We start from the raw sequence: 18,097 nt of genomic DNA, 5'->3' as shown, positions 1-18,097 counted from the left end.
TGATCGATCACATTTTATATTAGTTATTAGTAACTTCTGGTAGAAAGGTATGGAGGTCAACATTTTCCTTTTTTTTTCTCTCTCTGTTTTATTGGTTGCAAATCTTTTTATTATTATCATTTAAATGAATATCACCATATTTTCTGATTTATTGGTTGCAAATCTTTTATTTTAATCAGTTACTGAATATCAACATATTTTCTGATTTATGGGTTGCAAATCTTTTTATTATTATCAGTTAATGGATATCAGCATATTTCCTGATTTATTGGTTACAAATCTTTTTATTATTATCATCAGTTAATTGATATCAAAATATTTTCCAATTTATTTAGTTGCAAATTACTTTACTATTTAATTTAATTCCAACATGATATCGAATTTATTTTCTGGCAACCATTTTTTCTTTTCTGAATTAATCCTAGGTTTTACTAAAATTTGACTCAGTTAGGGTTCCCTTTTTTTCTTGAAGTTGTAACATCTCATTCAGTACCAATTAAAGTTATTTTATGTTACCAAGGTGTTGTTTTTCATTCACTATTTTCAATGGAGCACTGCCACACCTGATTGGTTGTATTCATTGTTATTATTGACTGTTTTAGTGTTATGTATAAAAAAAGACTATGCCCTATTTACCTTTAACAACACCCATATATATACCATAACTAATATTTTCAAGAAGCGCAACATGAAAATAGCATTCAAAACCACACACAATAGTACCAACATTATACATAACACTAAAACAGTCAATAATAACAATAAATACAACCAATCAGGTGTCTACTGTATCAAATGTAACAATTGTGACACAAGTTACATTGGACGTACAGGCAGAAACTTCATCATCCGCTACAATGAACATATAAATGCAGTAAAACATAACCATTTCTCATCAATAGGCCAACATGTAGAAGAATCCAAGCATAGTTTTACAGACATGAATAACGACATGACGATACTAAACATAAACTCTAAGGGCCCCCTGCTCAACATAACCGAAGATTTCTATATTTCTTTGGATCAATACGCTAACCCCAATCATAACATCAATGATATTACAGAGAAAACCAGCACCATATTTGATAAAGCCATTCCGGCATTAAAGAATGATTACCTCAAAATAGTAAACACACGCTCCAACAAACCAACGAATCACAAGCCCGACCCCGCCCCTACTACCCCAACGGCCACTCCTTCTTCCCCTCCACCTACATCCCCCTCCACAGCTAATATGAGCCCCAGATGCACTCGCAGTAGAACACAACAAGCCTTCAGTCACATTGGTACAAGACCTCCACAACAACTATAGTAAGTACTCTTTCCATACACACACCAGGCATTCCTTCATACACACACTACCGGTATCTTATATTAGCTTATCTTTACAGACTACAACCACAAACGAACATAGACGAGAGAGGTGTTGCCACCAACTGCTTCTAAATTCAAACTCAAGACCTGCAGTTTACTATATTAAAACTTACTAGAGTACATCACAAGTTGGATTATATAACACAATAAAATTTCTTTATGACAAAGGTCCATATCAATATGACGCATACTAGCTTCAGAACATTCTCGAAGATTACCTCACACAGCTAAAATCAACATGACATAGAAGGATCTACACAGAAGATAGAAGAATGAAATCTATGTAACATGAACTAAAATTTTAACAAGTGTCTACCTGTATATACCAAATTTTAATGTGTTAAAACTTTTTAAGTGTTTTATATTGTGGCCCATATGTTTTAATATGTTCTACATACTCATGTTCTAACTTATTGTAACTTTTTACCTTGACTACAGATATTTTAATTTCATGCTACTATATACATTTCCATCCCCCATTAGACATCCGGATGTCTAATACAATAACAACTTGTGATTTGTCTAATGGCTGGAAACTAATCATGTACTAGCTGATGATGGCTGTTAAGAACCGAAACCGGTACTAGTGTAATCTATTTAAAATAAATTTTGTATTGATTGGTGGAAAAACACATTTCTTATCTATACTTTGAATCTGTCAATACGGAAAATGAAATTTATAAATAATAACACGAGTTATTTACCGCCGCTCGACACTGGGCGTAATTTTACTGATAGAGAGATAATTAAGAGAAAGTTCAAAATTAAGTTCTCAACAGGTAGAAATCATAAAGAGGAAGAAGGTTTAAGAGGCAGTTGGCATTGTTTCCTGGGCTGCTTTAGAGATATTAACTTTTTGTATGCTATACTTCTTATAATTTAGATCCTTATCTTGATGAAATATAGTGTTAAAATTATAATAAATTACAGTTAGCATTCATGAAAGCAGTAAGGTGTGAAAATGTAGCGTTTGCCCATGTCCTTTTGTATTTCCATGCTTTGTCCTTTAACCGAGTGAGTTGGCCGTGCAGTTAAGGGCGCTCAACTGTGAGCTTGCATTCAGGAGATAGTGGATTCAAACCCCACTGTCGTCAGATGTGAAGATGGTTTTCCATTTTCACACCAAGCAAATGCTTGGGCTGTACCTTAATTAAGGCCACAGCTGTTTCCTTCCCACTCCTAGCCCTTTCCTATCTCATCATCGCCATAAGACCTATCCGTGTTTGTGCGACGTAAAAAAAACTTTTCCTTTTCTTTCCTATTGGTTGTTCGCTCTACCTATGCTATTCATTCCTTTATCCTAGTTCTGATGTTTCTTTTGACTTGTCACAATAAACATTAGCCTACATATGCGATGACCAGCAAAAAAAAAAAAGTATTGTTTCAAATTTGTACTTACAGGGTGCACCAGAAATACCTGACGAATTTCAGACGTAAATAACTCAGCATCGCAACAAACCATTCATAATTTTGTTGCGCAGTTTAAAAGAGCAGGGTTTGCCATTTATGTCACATACACTTGATTGGAGCGAACTAAAGGTCGTATTGGCCACAGCTTTCAAACAGGTGTTATTGTCGTGGTGCGCGCGGCCTTGGCCTTGGCCTTGGAGAACACGTGTATTGTCTTGTCCGGGCTAGTCAGTCAGCCAGCAATTCGCTAGCATGGCGTGGAGTGGTGAACACCGAAGTTTCATGATTGAGACTTATTTAAAAAATGCCGACTCTGTTACCACAACACAGCGTTTGTTTCACAGACACTTTGGCTTAGGTCGACATTAGAAAGTTCCGAGCAGGAACACCATTCTGTTATGGGTGAACAGTTTGAGAAAAAGTGGTTTGAGTGTGAAAACGAAGCCGCCTGGTAGGCCTCGTAGTGTCCAAACACCAGAGACCATCCGTGCAGTGAGACACACCGTTATGCAATCTCCTCAACATTCAGTGTGTAGGCATTTACATGTTATGGAACTCTCGGATCGCACCCTGAGGAGGATTTTACATGCAGACATGAAATACCATCCATTGGGTATTCAGAAACTCAGTGTTAGTGATTGGGCCAACTGCAGAGCGTGTTGTGAGACTATCCGGGAAGCTGTAGCAGCTGACGCCAGTGTCCTGGCAAGTGATGAAGCGCACTTTAATTTGTCAGGCTACGTTAATAAACAAAATTTTCGGTACTGGTCTGCAACCAATCCTCAACAACACTATGAATGACCTCTCCACAGCGAGCGTGTTACTGTTTGGTGTGCTGTCGCTGATTTCGGAATTGTAGGCCCTTACTTTTTTGAAGAGGAGGACAGAATTGTAACAGTAACATCGGATCGTTACGTACAGCTGTTATGTAACTTCCTGCAGCCGACACTCACCGACCTAGGGAATCCTGCTGTGTGGTTCCAACAAGATGGTGCCACTGCACACACAGCCAGGGCATTGATGAGTCTGCTCAGAGAAACGTTTCCAGGACGTCTCATCTCCTTATGGGGTGACGTTCCATGGCCAGCCTGTTCCTCTGACCTCACCCCGTGCGATTTCTTTCTCCGGGGATATTTGAAGGATCGCGTCTTCTGGCGTAAGCCGCAAACACTACATGACAAGAAAGCTGCCACGCGTGAAGAAATCGAGGCAATACCACAAGACATGCTCGAGAGAATCATGCGGAACTTCAGGGAGAGGCTGCGAGGTGCATCAAACAGGACAGTTGGCATTTGGATGACATTATTTTCAAAACCTAGTGTGTATGACACGCAAGTGGTAAACACTATTCTTTCCAACAGTGCAATAAATCTTTAAATGGCTTGTTGCGTTGCCAATTTATGTACGTTTGAAATTCGTCAGGTATCTCTGCCACATCCTGTATATACCTAAAACCTTGTATTACCGAGCTCGATAGCTGCAGTCGCTTAAGTACGGCCAGTATTCAGTATTCAGGAGATAGTAGGTTCGAACCCCACTGTTGGCAGCTCTGAAAATGGTTTTCTGTTGTTTCCCATTTTCACACCAGGCAAATGCTGGGGCTGTACCTTAATTAAGGCCACGGCCGCTTCGTTCCTACTCCTAGCCCTTTCCTGTCCCATCGTCGCCATAACACCTCTCTGTGTCGGTGCGACGTAAAATCAAATAGGAAAAAAAACCTTGTATTGTTATTGATTAGACAACATATTGCAGCGACTGGGCCTGTGCACATTATCCTCATCATTTAAGGTTAGAGAGTTGTAAATTTTTTTTTACTGAATAAAATTAAAGGGACACTGACTTAATTCACGATCTTGCAACTGAACGGTGTCTTTGCTGTTACTAACCACTTTCCTGTCACTACAGTAGTAATGTGTTCCACCCCTGGTAGTGATGACAGACTCGGCTTTAGTTTGGTGGGGATATGCATTCACTCCTCCAATAATGCTGGTCACATTTTGTACAGAGAGTGAAAATTTTGATGTTGGACATATTGTCCAAGCATATCCCGTAGGTGCTCAAAGGAATTGAGGTTTAGGCTACATGCTGACCAAGGCAAGGTTTGTATCCCAATTTCACAAAGGAATTCTGACACACAATAAGCGACATGGAAGCGAGCATTGCGATGCATCAGTTTCAAGTTTTTGCCAACAAATGGCTTTGATGCATGTGTTATTGACTAGTATAACTTGGAAACAATTATCTAAACCCATGGGTAAATAGTGTCCGATTCGTTGGCTGAACGGTCCGCGTACTGGCCTTCGGTTCAGAGGGTCCTGGGTTCGATTCTCGGCCGTGTCGGGGATTTTAACCTTAATTGGTTCATTCCAATGGCACGGGGGCTGGGTGTATGTTTTGTCTTCATCATCATTTCATCGTCATCACGACGTGCAGGTCACCTACGGGTGTCAAATATAAAGACCTGCACCTGGCGAGCCAAACCTGTCCTGGGATATCCCGGCACTAAAAGCCATACCACATTTCATTTAATTTCATGGGTAAATAGTGGAAATATCGAGCTCGATTAGTAGGTGGTGTTGTTCTTATTCTTCTTATTATTATTATTATCATTATTATTATTATTATTATTATTACTACTACTTGTGAGGTGTGGTTATGAAGTTGTTTACGTCTATTAGTGTTATTGTTATTATTATTATTATAATGATTTATGTAGCTGTGTACGGACTTTATTAGGTATAAATCATGGTCGTATCATTTATTATTTGTGTGTTGTATGATCTGTCTTGAGTAACAAAACATATGAGGTTATGTCATGATACGTCTGTTGTATTTATATTATTAAGACTTTATTTAATGTAAGAACACGTAATTAATAGTACATAATTTATTACTACCTGTAAATATGATTTATAAATCCGATGTAATGTTGTGCAACACAGGGTAAGATTCCAGAACAACGCATCTTTGTCACTCGAGTTTTATAGAATGTTCTGTCAATTTGTACATAGGTTATTGGAAACTCGATAAGATACAAGAAAACATGTTGTGTCATACTTTTCTAGAAGCCTGGCTAGGCAAGGTATATAAAGAGAGAGTCTTGGAAGTTGAGTTGTGTTGTTAGTGAGGAGTTGTTAGTTAGTGTGTGAACTCATGTTGTTGAGTTTGTTGTGTTGGTAGTTGTTTGACAAGCTAATGTGGCAGTCTTCTTCTTCTTCTCCTTTGAGTCGGTTCAAGACGGCAATTTGTTGGTGTGTATGTATAATGTGTATATAATTAGTAAATAAAACTGTGTACACAATTGACAGCATCTCCTGTGTGCATCTTTGTGATTATGATAACTGGTTTTATTAATATACATACAGGAGACGTATCGTGACATAACCTCACATGTTTTGTTACTCAAGACAGATCATTCAGCACACAAATAATAAATGATACGACCACAATTTATGCCAAATGAAGTCCGTACATACTACGTAAATAATAATAATAATAATAATAATAATAATAATAATAGATGTAAACAATGTCATAGCCACACCTCACAAGTCATAATAAGAAGAAAAATAACACCTACTAATCGAGCTCGATATTTCCACTATTTACCCATGGGTTTAGAGAATTGTTTCCAAGTTATACTAGTCCATTACACTTGCATCAAAGAGATGGAATTTCATGCTCTGTTAACATCTCAGTATGTCGTTATGCATTTTGAACACCTCCATCGGTAATGACTAATGTTCTCTTATCTTCCACTACCAATAACCTGGCACACGTTTCTAACCTTACTTTCTTCCCCGGATCTCTACACTTCTTCACATTCTAAATGCGTCTTTTCAACTTCTACTATATTCTTGAACTTTCCAGTGTCTTTCCCCTCTCGCCCCTACCATTACGTCTGTCTATGTCACACTTTTCTACCTATAAATTCTCACCACTCTCCACACTTGAATGGAGGAGCGGAAAGGAACTGGTCACCCTACCGCATGTAAACTCCGGCTCAGGAACACCTCTGCGGAGGTTCGGACCTGCCTTCGGGCAGAATAACCCTTATCTTACCTCTCCACACTTGGTCAGTGTGCATTGCATCAGTTCGAGACTGGAAACTATTTCGACTTTATTTGTATGATGACTTTATTCCACTTCATTTCAGCTGAAGTGTCATCAATGACTCAGGTAGGGCAAGAGACCTTTCGACTTTTTGGGTAAGCTGGTTCTTCCCAGTTCTTTTCTGTTTTTTCTTATAAAGTTTTACTCCAGATTGAGCCCTTTCCTGAAGTGGTAGATGATCCTGGGGACCTAATTCATGATGAACTACTAAATCTTTCTGCTCTCTTTTTGTGTCATTATACCCCCCTTTTCTTTCTTTCCTAAATCTTCAATTTGTGCCTTCAACCAAAAGGGATAGAATAGAACTCTGGACTTTGTCTATCGAGCCGATGTGGTCAACGTGGTGAGTTCCCTTCTCTCTCTCTTTTATGTGTCATGGCTACTCATGTAAATAGTGTATCATTCTTCATTTGAACATTTTTTTTGCTATATTCAGATCTTACAATCTTTTCCTAATCGTGTATTGTCTATATACTGTGAGTAATTAAATTGTCAGATCTTTCTAATATTTGAAGAAGGAAAATTTTTTTTTTAATTTTTTAAACGCTGGTTGTTTGGGGCTCTGATATAAAGAAAGTCTAAAATCTCCACCTTATCAATACATTAGTTTATTTACCTTTAAATTAGTAAATTGGTCAATTGGTCGACCCATGTGGATCTTTTGCCCCTACTGGCACCATATTGTATGAACCTGCATGTAATTGGAATGGCAGTAGTGTGGAATGTAGTGTATGAGTAAAGGAAGATTAAGGACGTCACTAACACCCAGTCCCCAGGCCAGGGATATTAATCATTACAATTAAACACTCCTGACTGGCCGGGAATCGAACCCGGGGCCGCCGGGTGACAGGTGGGTGCATTGTACCCTACACCGTGGGGCTGGACAAGGAAAAGTTACTCTCTACTTATCGATCTTCTGTATTTGCAGGTACCTACTGTTGTTATTCTAGTCTTGTTAAAATTCCATTTTGTAATTTCTTTTAAAGATGTATTAGTTATTTTATCATAGCTTGTTATAAGGCATTTTTAATACATTTATCCTCTTGGTGAGGTTAGTTTCATCGGGCGAGTTGGCAATGCGGTTAGAGGCGCGTGGCTGTGAGCTCGCATCCGGGAGATAGTGGGTTCGAACCCCACTGTCGACAGCCCTGAAGGTGGTTTTCCGTGGCTTCCCATTTTCACACCAGGAAAATGCTGGGGCTGTACCTTAATTAAGGCCACGGCCGCTTTCTTCCCAATCCTAGGCCTTTCCTGTCCCATTGTCACCATAAGACCTATCTGTGTCGGTGCGACGTAAAGCAAATAGCAGGGGAAAAAAAGTTAATCCTTTGTATATCACAGTTATAACTGTTTTTCATGTTGTGTTGCTTTCTCTGTTATTTAAAAAAAAAAATTCTAGACTGAGCTTGATAGCTGCAGTTGCTTAAGTGCTTAAGATAGTAGGTTCGAACCCCACTGTCGGCAGCCCTGAAAATGGTTTTCCATGGTTTCCCATTTTCACACCAGGCAAATGCTGGGGCTGTACCTTAATTAAGGCCACGGCCGCTTCCTTCCCTTCCCAGTCCTAGCCCTTCCCTGTCCCATCGTCGCCATAAGACCTATCTGTGTCAGTGCGACGTAAAGCAAATAGCAAAAACAAGAAAAAATTCTAGTTTGGTGTTAAACGCACACTAATGATTCTCATTAATTAAATAATTCTACTCGTAACATTTCTTTCATTCTTCTGTACATCCACAGACTCCCTATCTGGTGAAGGCCTAAAAATAGTTATATCCTTCCACCCCTTTTGATGAATATTCCTGGAATTATGTGTATTCTATTTTATACTTACCTTTATATGACATATCAGTTATCATATGGCATTCATAATACATAATGACAAACTGTGTTCGTGCCTCAAAGCTAATACCATACCAAACCATGGCGTCACCTACTTTTGGTGATATTGCAATGTGAATATCACTCCCTAGATCTTCTCCATAGTCTCTCTCTACCATCAGATAACTGGAGACAGAATCATGACTCATCTGTGAAGAGTATCACCGACACTGGTTCACAGTCCAGTTTTGCTACCGATGCGCAAATTCTAATCACGTTGCTCAGTACTGGGAAGTATGCTTCATACCAGTGGTAGTGGGTCTTAACCCAATCACATCATTTGACGACTCTAGCTCGTCATAGTTATTCGTGACATATGAATCACATGACGAGCTCTGCTCGCGGCGACGCCCAGCTGTACATCAATCCATGTAGTTCAGTCACTAACCCACAGACACCACTTGTATGCATTCTGAGCTGAACTTTACACATGTGGCTTCGGTTTTTTCCTTTCACCAGGTTCTCACACACTTCCGGAACATGAGATAAGAGAATCTTTTTCCATATAAATTCGCTCTTGTCAGTTGCCATCATGGCCTCAAGCAGATGTGCTGGTGTTGATGAAGAAGGAATACGGAAGCTAATAGATAGTGTTATAGAGAGTGATATTGAAGGCAGTGATGTTTGTGACGACGATATAGACCCTGAAGTCCTTAGTTCGAGTACTAGTGATGTGTATAATAGTTCTGATGACACGGAAAGTGATGCAAATAATGACGGTGTGGCGAGTCTTTCGAAACAAGCTCGTACCTCGGCACAGACTAACTTGACTGACTGGAACTGCACAAAAAGTGACAATAAACATGTTGTACATAAGTTTAGTGAATATAGTGGGGTTAGTGAAAACTTATTGAAAAAGTTTGAAACGCAGCCACTATCTGAACTCTGTTTTTTGCGAATACATGAATCCTTTGTTTGACAAAATATCTGTCGAGACAAATTCATATGCAGCAAAACAGTTGAGCAATCCTGCCAGAAAAAAGTTGAAAGACGATGACAAATGGTTTGAGACTACACCTGACAAAATTAGGGCATTTTTTGCGTTAGTTATACTAATGTCACAAGTGCGAAAGTCAAGAGTACAGTTATACTGGAGTAAAAACAGGTGTATAAACACTCCTATTTTTCATGAAACCATGAGGAAGGGAAGATTTATTATAATTTCACAATTTTTACATTTTGTTGACGATGAACAAGTCAATAGTAGTGACAAACTAAGAAAGATTAAGCCTATAATACAACATTTCTGCTCCAAATTTTCAGAATTATATTTACCTTCACAAGACATTGCTCTAGATGAAAGTCTAATGAAATTCAGAGGCCGCCTTTCATATGTCCAGTGATATAGGTCTAAACGTTCTGGGTTTGGAATAAAAATTTACAAAATTTGTGAATCAAGTTCTGGCTACTGTCTGTCTTTCAAAATTTATGTAGGTGATGATGTAACAGATCCAAGTCTGCCAGCAAGTACAAACGTTGTTCTCAACATGTGTGAACCCTTGTTAGACCAAGGACATACATTGTTTTTAGATAACTGCTATTCTTCCCCAGATTTATTCAAAAGGCTACAGGACAAGCAGATGAATGTAATTGGAACTGTTAGACAGAACCGAAAAAACATGCCTCGCGATATCAGTAAGACGAAACTAAAACGTGGAGAGTATAAGACGTGGGCTGCCAACAGTATGTTGTGTGTGAAGTGGAAAGATATTAACCAACAACAAACAAAAGAACCCTCGGCTACTTCGGTTCGCGCAGCTTATTCCGGTTCATCCCGATGTTACCCGACGAATCAAGGACAAGCACACGCGCAACTGGCTGACAGACATGCCGGCTGTCAAGCTGGCGTTAACACATACTGCAAGTAGCTGCAGTCAGGCTCTTCGATTGAGGTTATTCTTTCATTAAAGCCGGAAACGCAATGCAATTAAAAGAACGAAAGTAAATGTAAAGTGGCCAAAAGTATTAAGCATTGAGTTAAATGGAACTACTTACAATACCCAAGCTGTAAACCATATTTTTAAAAATAAAAAATAAAAGTATACTGTTCCAATAAGCGTACACACAGAGGACATAATATGAACAACACAAAATAACCGTCGAAGATACTCTCTGCTATAGTCAAGTATCTTTTCCGATTTTAACACACGCTTCAATTTGTCCAGTGTAGGTACAGTTTTTTCATCACGTAAAATTCGCTTATTTTCCGACGTATCACATCTTTTGTGAAGTCGTCTGTTTCGATCCTTTTCTTGTGGACTGTTTTCTTGCCATCAGATGTAGAAAAATGCAAACGACCCTTGGCCATAGACGTCTTCCCTTCCGCTAAAATACGTTTCACCAGTGACTTTGAAACCCCTGTTGCTTGACTTGTTGAAGCCACTACATTATAATTCAGTTTATGATCTGTTTTCTGTTCTCGTAAGTGAGCAGCTACGTTATATACTATTTCTCTGGCTTGTCCCCTTACAGGCTGTCTAGATTTGCTACCAGACTTCGAAGTAGCAGCCATAACTACTGTACATTTAAATGACACTCTCACTAGAATAACATGGTACACAACACTATATAGCTGAGAGACTGGGCTGCCGTCAATTATTCCGCTGCTGAGCGACTTTAGATGTGTGTGTTGGCATACCAATTGCGCAACTGCCGATACTTCTAATTCCGTTTTTTACACAGTCAAGAATTTAGTTTTTTTCACCTGGTTAATGTGCTCCGTAATGAGTAATGACCCTTGAAGGTCGCTAGGTAACACTGTTTATATACATAAAAACATTTACCAATACAGTACACGCTACACGCGAAGGAATTATAGGACTATAATTAATACAACTAAAGAAAGAAATGCGAATAAAACTGACAAAAAAACAAGAGCGCTAAAACGGATACTGAAGTGACAGCAAAACTCTTGTGTAACCGCGCTTCACAGTGTGCGCAGTACGGTGGCCAAGCAGCATGTGACCCCCTCCACTACTCCCTATGATGTCAGACGTCCACTCGGAGAGAATGCGCGGAGAAGTGGGCTTTGCGCAGGTTCTTTTGTTAGTTGCAGGGTAATAACAAGGATGTTTGCTTTCTCACCCCTAAACACATCAGCTGACATGACAGGGACAGGCAAACTCAGACGAGAGGACAAACCCCGAGGAACAAGTGATAAAGCCCAAGTGTGGCCTTGAATACCAGAAGGGGATGGGTGGTGTTGACCTTCAGGATCAGGTTACAGCTCTGTTCCCCATCATGTGACGCACAGTGAAAGGGTATAGGAAAATATTCTTTTACCTCCTAGATATGTGCATTTTCAATTCCTTCACTGTGTATCACAAGATCGCTGCTAGCAAAGACGAGCTACACGGACTTCCGAACTAGCATTGCACAGCAGCTACTAGAGACTGTTCAGTTGCCGGAGTACTTGGTTCGAGGTCGACCTTCAGCGAGCACCACCCCAACCAGATTACAAGCTAAATCATGGGCCCACTTTCCCATGTGTATTCCCCCTACAGAGAAGAAATCAAGTCACAAGGTGTATTGTGTGCTACAGCCGGGGTAAAAGAAGCGAAAGTTGCTGGCAGTGCAAAAAGTGTGGCATAGCTCTTCACTTAGAAGAATGTTTTGAGGTGTACCACACCCAGCAGACTTACTAAAATAGAGGCATTGGTAAGTTTATTACTTCATTATCATGCATGCAAATTTTCAGAAAGGAATATTTACTGGTTGGTTTTGTTTGATTTTCTAAATAATAGTGTGATGACGACGGCCGTAGAGCGGTATTTAAATGTGATTTCTTAGTACACTCCTATGATATTTAAATGTGAGGCGAATGGGTTAATTGGCTTCCAGAAGTCTTCATTTTACAGTCCTCTCACTTATAGTGTTATATTTTACTGCCTCAAGTTGATTTCTAGATTGGACCACAATTGTGTGACAATCTCACAAAACCTAAAGAACCAGGCGTTGTTTTAGACCTCCGACAGCCTGATCCACATCATCTCTAATAGATACAGAGTTCATGGAATCTTGGAGCACATTGCTTACTTCCAAATAATGCATTGATCGTATTAGCAGCATAACAAATGCTTCGTCCATCCTGGATTAGCATGATAGCTTGTGCAGCATCTTTTGAGTTATGAGACATATTTACTCAACAAATGTGAAAGAAAACTGAAGAAAGTTTGTTGTTTATGACAAAAAGTATATTATATATTGATAATCCTTCAGTACCTTCCATTCCGGTATTGCAAGAGCTTTTAAAACTTTGGTTTTATTGCCCACAAGTGCAGGAAAATCAGTGCTTGGCACTTAAGATTTAAAAGCGGTTTGTGGAATGGCATTTATAAATCTTGTATCTCTAAAACTGTTGAATACATGTTTCTTAGATCATAAAACCTCCCTAAATGGAAGCTGTCTCTGAATGTTGTTGTTTGATTTTGATTCAGATTTTACAAAGTGATCCAGTTCTTTTGCCTGTCAGTCTATATGTCTGTATTAAAACAGATCTTGATCTTATTATTGTTATTATACCATTTACTTGTAGAAATCAGCTGACTTGACTGCTGCTGGTTGTGCGTGCATTGCTGCGCTGAGTTTAAGGAGCCCAGAGAATAGCAGGGTCCTCTGCGCTGCTGGAGCTGCAGAAGTTGTTGTTGAAGGGATGAAGGCTCATCCAGATGATGCTGATGTTCAGGTACTTTCTTTCTTTTTAAGGAAGATGTTGGTATTACATTAAATATGTTACATATTACCTTTTTCTAGGTGCAGTATTGTGTACAGTGCTTTTTAATGTTATCATTACAGAATGTTCTTGATTAAACAGTTTTCAGGACAAAAACATAAAAAATGAATTGTACAGTAATAGAAAAATTAGAATAGGATGCATCTGTGCTAATATTTATGCACAGTATGAAATTGCAAAATAAACTATCTCTGACATAAAAATAATGAATTGCTACATTGTGCTAAAATGTAATATGGAAAAAGAGAAATGTGAATTGAAGCGAATGAGAATGCCTGCAGAACAAGCCCTAGATGATGCTGTGTACAAGTGGTTTACACAACTATGTTCAAGTGGATTGGCAGTCAGAGAAACTGAAATTCTAGCTGCCACAAAAAGACTGGCAAAGCTGTTAGAAATATTTTCAGTGAGTTCAGGCTGGCTTTTCAGATTTTGATGACTCCATAACATAGTGAATTTAAAAATTTGTGGTGAGAGTCTCAGTGCCATTGATGAACTCTTTGAACCGTTTAGAAAAATATTGTACTTATCTAGCATTAAGGTGTACAACTACCCACTTTTGTCTTCACACAGCCAGCAGTTATTGTATATTGCTTCTATCATTGTTATTACTGTAGAAGTCCACTATAGCAAGTACAGCATATAACGAGAACCCCGTTATAACATCAGGTTTTTTCTGTCCGTTCAAAATACTTATATTAAACTGTGTATTATCCTCCAGTTGCAGCGAGAACCCTATCATTGACACATCTGTTATTACAAGTGATTAAGCTTGGCGATTTTTTCTTTACTAATATTCATCCACCCAGCCATTATATAGCATGCGATCGATCATCTTCAGTATCGTTTCCTTGCTATGTCCACTAGCGAACTCTCCCGTCGACATTCGAATGCGATGTCGGAGTCGATTAGTAATACCCATAAAGAAAAATGAAAATGAAAGAGTGATGGAGGTGTGTAATGGACTAGTATAACTTGGAAACAATTCTCTAAACCCATGGGTAAATAGTGAAAATGTCGAGCTCGATTAGTAGGTGTTATTATTATTCTTTCTTTCTTCATTGTGCCCAACTAAGGAGCGCGATTGAACTTATTTAGCTGATATCATTGCCTTTTTCTTCTCACAGAATCTCTTCATCTTCTCGCTGTGGCTTTTCTAGCGATCTTCTGACCGAGTTTTGTTGGTGATAATGCTTGGATGAAGTTTAAAGCGGTGATTGTCGAATTATTTTCTGAACTTAGAACTGTCTAACACAATGTTGTCTGTGATGCCTATTTCCTGAAGATCTTTTCCAACTTCGAGCAGCCAGTTGTTTTTTTACTTTCATTGATAGAGCTAGGTTCAGAATTCTTTTGGTCAGTCTCTGATTACTCATTCTGAGAATATGTCCATAAAATTTCAAACATATTTTCCTAAATGTGTCTGAGATTTTCTCTGAGTGTTGGTACAGGTCACAAGATTTCCTTATCATCCAAATTTCCCCCTGTACAGACTGGTCCAAAAATTTTCCTTAAGTTTTTTCTTTATTGCTTTTCTACATCTTTAATGAATGATCTGCCTCCAATGATCAGTGTTTCAGATGCATATAGTGCTTCAGGCTTGATTACAGTGTTGTAATGTCTTAATTTTGTATTTCAGGACAGAGATTTTTGGTTATATCTGCTCCAAGTGAGTCTGTATGCTCTTTGTAGTTTAGAGACCCTTTCTTTGTTTGCTTCACGATTGAGTCCTGAAGGTTGGATGACTTCTCCCAGGTATTTGAATTTAGACACTTGGGATATTTTGCCATATTGGGTTTTCATTGGTTCTCCATCTAGGTACCGAAGGGATCCTTCCATGTACAGTGGAACCTCGATTCTCCGTTTTTCGAGGGACCACGGAAAAAAAACGTACAACACGGGAAAACGGAAAATCCGGGAACGAATGAACCATCAACAATTTGGCTAAACATCACAAAAATGAAATATGTATACTTATAATCTTACAAACGCCCCTAAACCAAACCAAATTACAGCCCCAATGGGCCTTCCGCCTACCAAGCGAGCGCCCTCAGTCCGAAGGCCTGCAGATACGAGATGACGCATGGTCAGTGTGATGAATCCTCTCGGCCATTATTCCTGGCTCTCTAGACCGGAGTCGCTATATCACCATTAAATAGCTCCTCAATTAAAGGTAATCGTAGAATGACTGAACCTGGAACCAGCCCTCATATCCAGGTAAAAATGCCTGACCTGGCCAGTAATCGAACTCGGGCCCTCCGGGTGAGAGGCAGACAAGTTAGACCACAGGGCTGGCTTCAAACGTTAATTACCGGTGCGCGACTTTAAAATATCAAAACTTAACTGAAAACTTCATTATACGGTATTCCTTTGAAAACTTTTTTCAGTTCAGCAACTTTGATCAGCCAAACGCTTCAAAAAATCTAATACCCGTAACGCTGAGCCAAACAACAATCAACTACAAGTAGTTTTTCATTCTCTAATCTAATAAATTAAAGCACATTAGATACAAAAGCGTCCAACATGATGGCAAAATCCCGGTTTTTTTTTTTAAATCTTCCATTGTAATTTGGTCACCGGTATACTGTCCTAGTCGGTTTATGGAAATCTTGTACTGCGTAAATTAGGCCTAGGCTACATCGACTTTTAAAGGTTATGTTGAATGCGAGAATATGGTTTCGAAAGTACCGGTATCAATCCTCAAGTTCTCGAATGCATTATATTTAGTTCTGCCCGTCACTAATCACAATCAGATTGGAAAGAGAAAAAATATCATTAACACTTCCGAAATTACGATTATTCGCGACCTTGAACTTAGCTGTACAAGTCAGTACGAGTGCGAGATACAAAGTTTTTAAATGTAACGTGCGCAAATAAAACGACTGCGGCTTTTATAACATTTTAACACAAAAACATGAAATTCCCAGTCTTATATTAGGACCAAAACAGTAATAGCCAATCCCAAAACCTCCCATGGCTTTATGTACGTATGTAAGGTGCAACATCTGTTCTGGTCTCGATAACATAATCTTATACGATAATACCAAATTTATGTTACTTAAAAAGGAGCAGTTTCGATTTCTGCCTGAAAGCCCAGTGACTATACAGTGCCCTGAGGGAAATGTCGAAAAACCTGTTCGGCGACACACTCAAAAAAAGTAAAAAATGAACATCTAACCCTGGACATAATGTAGACGTTTTGCAAGTACGAACATTTGACGAAACTCATTCCGTCTTCAAATAGAACTGTCGAAATGCACTCTGTCTCCTTCCAATTGTCGAGGGCACTCCCTGCTTTATGATTTCCGAGGATTCTCTAAACAATACTACCCGAATGCGATGCTAAGATGATCCCTTATGCAAGTTCACCGCTGATCGTTTTTCCAGTACAGTACCGGTACTTCTTAAAATTACCACAATGACGGGACGTCAACATCAAGATCCGTGCCGTAGCCATCCTTTCGTAAGATACAGTTTCTTGGAAAATGCGTGGTTGAGGATTTACCGTTGATGGGACTGAAGTTTCTGGACGGTTGATCCGGAAAATCGTTTCTTCGAGGAACGGATAATGCGGGATTTTTACAACGTGATTTAATTAGGATGCTCGCGGGACCACGTAATTTGAACGAATGTTATGGGAAAACATAGTTTCCGGGAACGTATAATCGAGGTTCTACTGTAGTGAGTTTTCTGATATGAGATCTAGAGTCCTGTTCTGGATGCAATTTCATGGAATTTTTCAATGGATGCTGTCACTTCCTGTTTGTTATTGGATAACACTGCTAAATCATCAGTGAAGGCCAAACACTGTAAATTAATTTTGTTTTCACGTAATCTGCCAAGGGTCTTTTTCCCAAGTCCTAACCACTTTTTCCAAAACTAGATTAAACAATAAAGGGGACACCCCATCTTCTTGTTGGACTCCTGTTTTAACATCAAATGGTTCAGACAATTCCCCTAAAAATTTAACCTTGGAAGTGGTGCCTGTTAGTGTTTGCATGATAAATTCTCCTGTTTTCCTGTCTACTTTGAATTCTTCAAGTACACGTTAAAGTGTCAGTCTATCTATAGAATCATATGCCTTTGTGAAATCCACAAAAGTAATCACCGTTTGCCTGCTTTTACGAATTTGTAGGATGGTCTTGAGTTTAAGAATCTGTTTTGCGCATGACCTGCCTTTCCTGAACCCTGCCTGATATTCTCTAATCAAATGATCTGTTTGCATTTCAAGTCTCTTAGGTAGGAGTTTTGAAAGAATTTTGTAGGGGACTGCTAGAAGGGAAATACCTCTGTAGTTATTTATGTTAGTTTTATCCCCTTTCTTATGTAATGGGTGAATTATTGCACACTTCCAGTCTTCAGGAATTTTTCACAGGTCCAGATATCTGGGCACACATGGATGGGGACTAAGGAACACTGAGGAAAGCAGACTTCTAGATTTCTGTCTGAGAAATAACATAGTTATTAGTAAAACCTGGTATCACAAACAGAAAAGTCACAAAATCACCAAATATGGATGGAATGGGCAACAGGAGTCCATCATTGATTATATTATGGTAGATAAACATACACAAGAAATGTTGCTGGATG

At 39.0% G+C, this 18,097-nt stretch overlaps 1 protein-coding gene across 4 annotated transcripts in view; it reads left to right on the top strand.

Annotated features, from left to right (window-relative positions):
- The window catches only part of LOC136873973 (armadillo repeat-containing protein 6 homolog), an 85,459-nt gene that overhangs the window by 48,737 nt on the left and 18,625 nt on the right, over window positions 1-18,097 (top strand). For all 4 annotated transcript variants that reach the window (XM_067147376.2, XM_068227613.1, XM_067147374.2 and 1 more), the window contains exon 6: window positions 13,310-13,459. In XM_067147376.2, coding sequence (XP_067003477.2) covers window positions 13,310-13,459 — 150 coding nt within the window. The remainder of the gene's footprint in view (window positions 1-13,309; window positions 13,460-18,097) is intronic.

Source organism: Anabrus simplex, chromosome 5, assembly GCF_040414725.1.
Source record: "Anabrus simplex isolate iqAnaSimp1 chromosome 5, ASM4041472v1, whole genome shotgun sequence".
In the NCBI taxonomy this organism is placed as follows: domain Eukaryota; kingdom Metazoa; phylum Arthropoda; class Insecta; order Orthoptera; family Tettigoniidae; genus Anabrus; species Anabrus simplex.
This window is presented reverse-complemented; position numbering and strand designations above follow the sequence as displayed.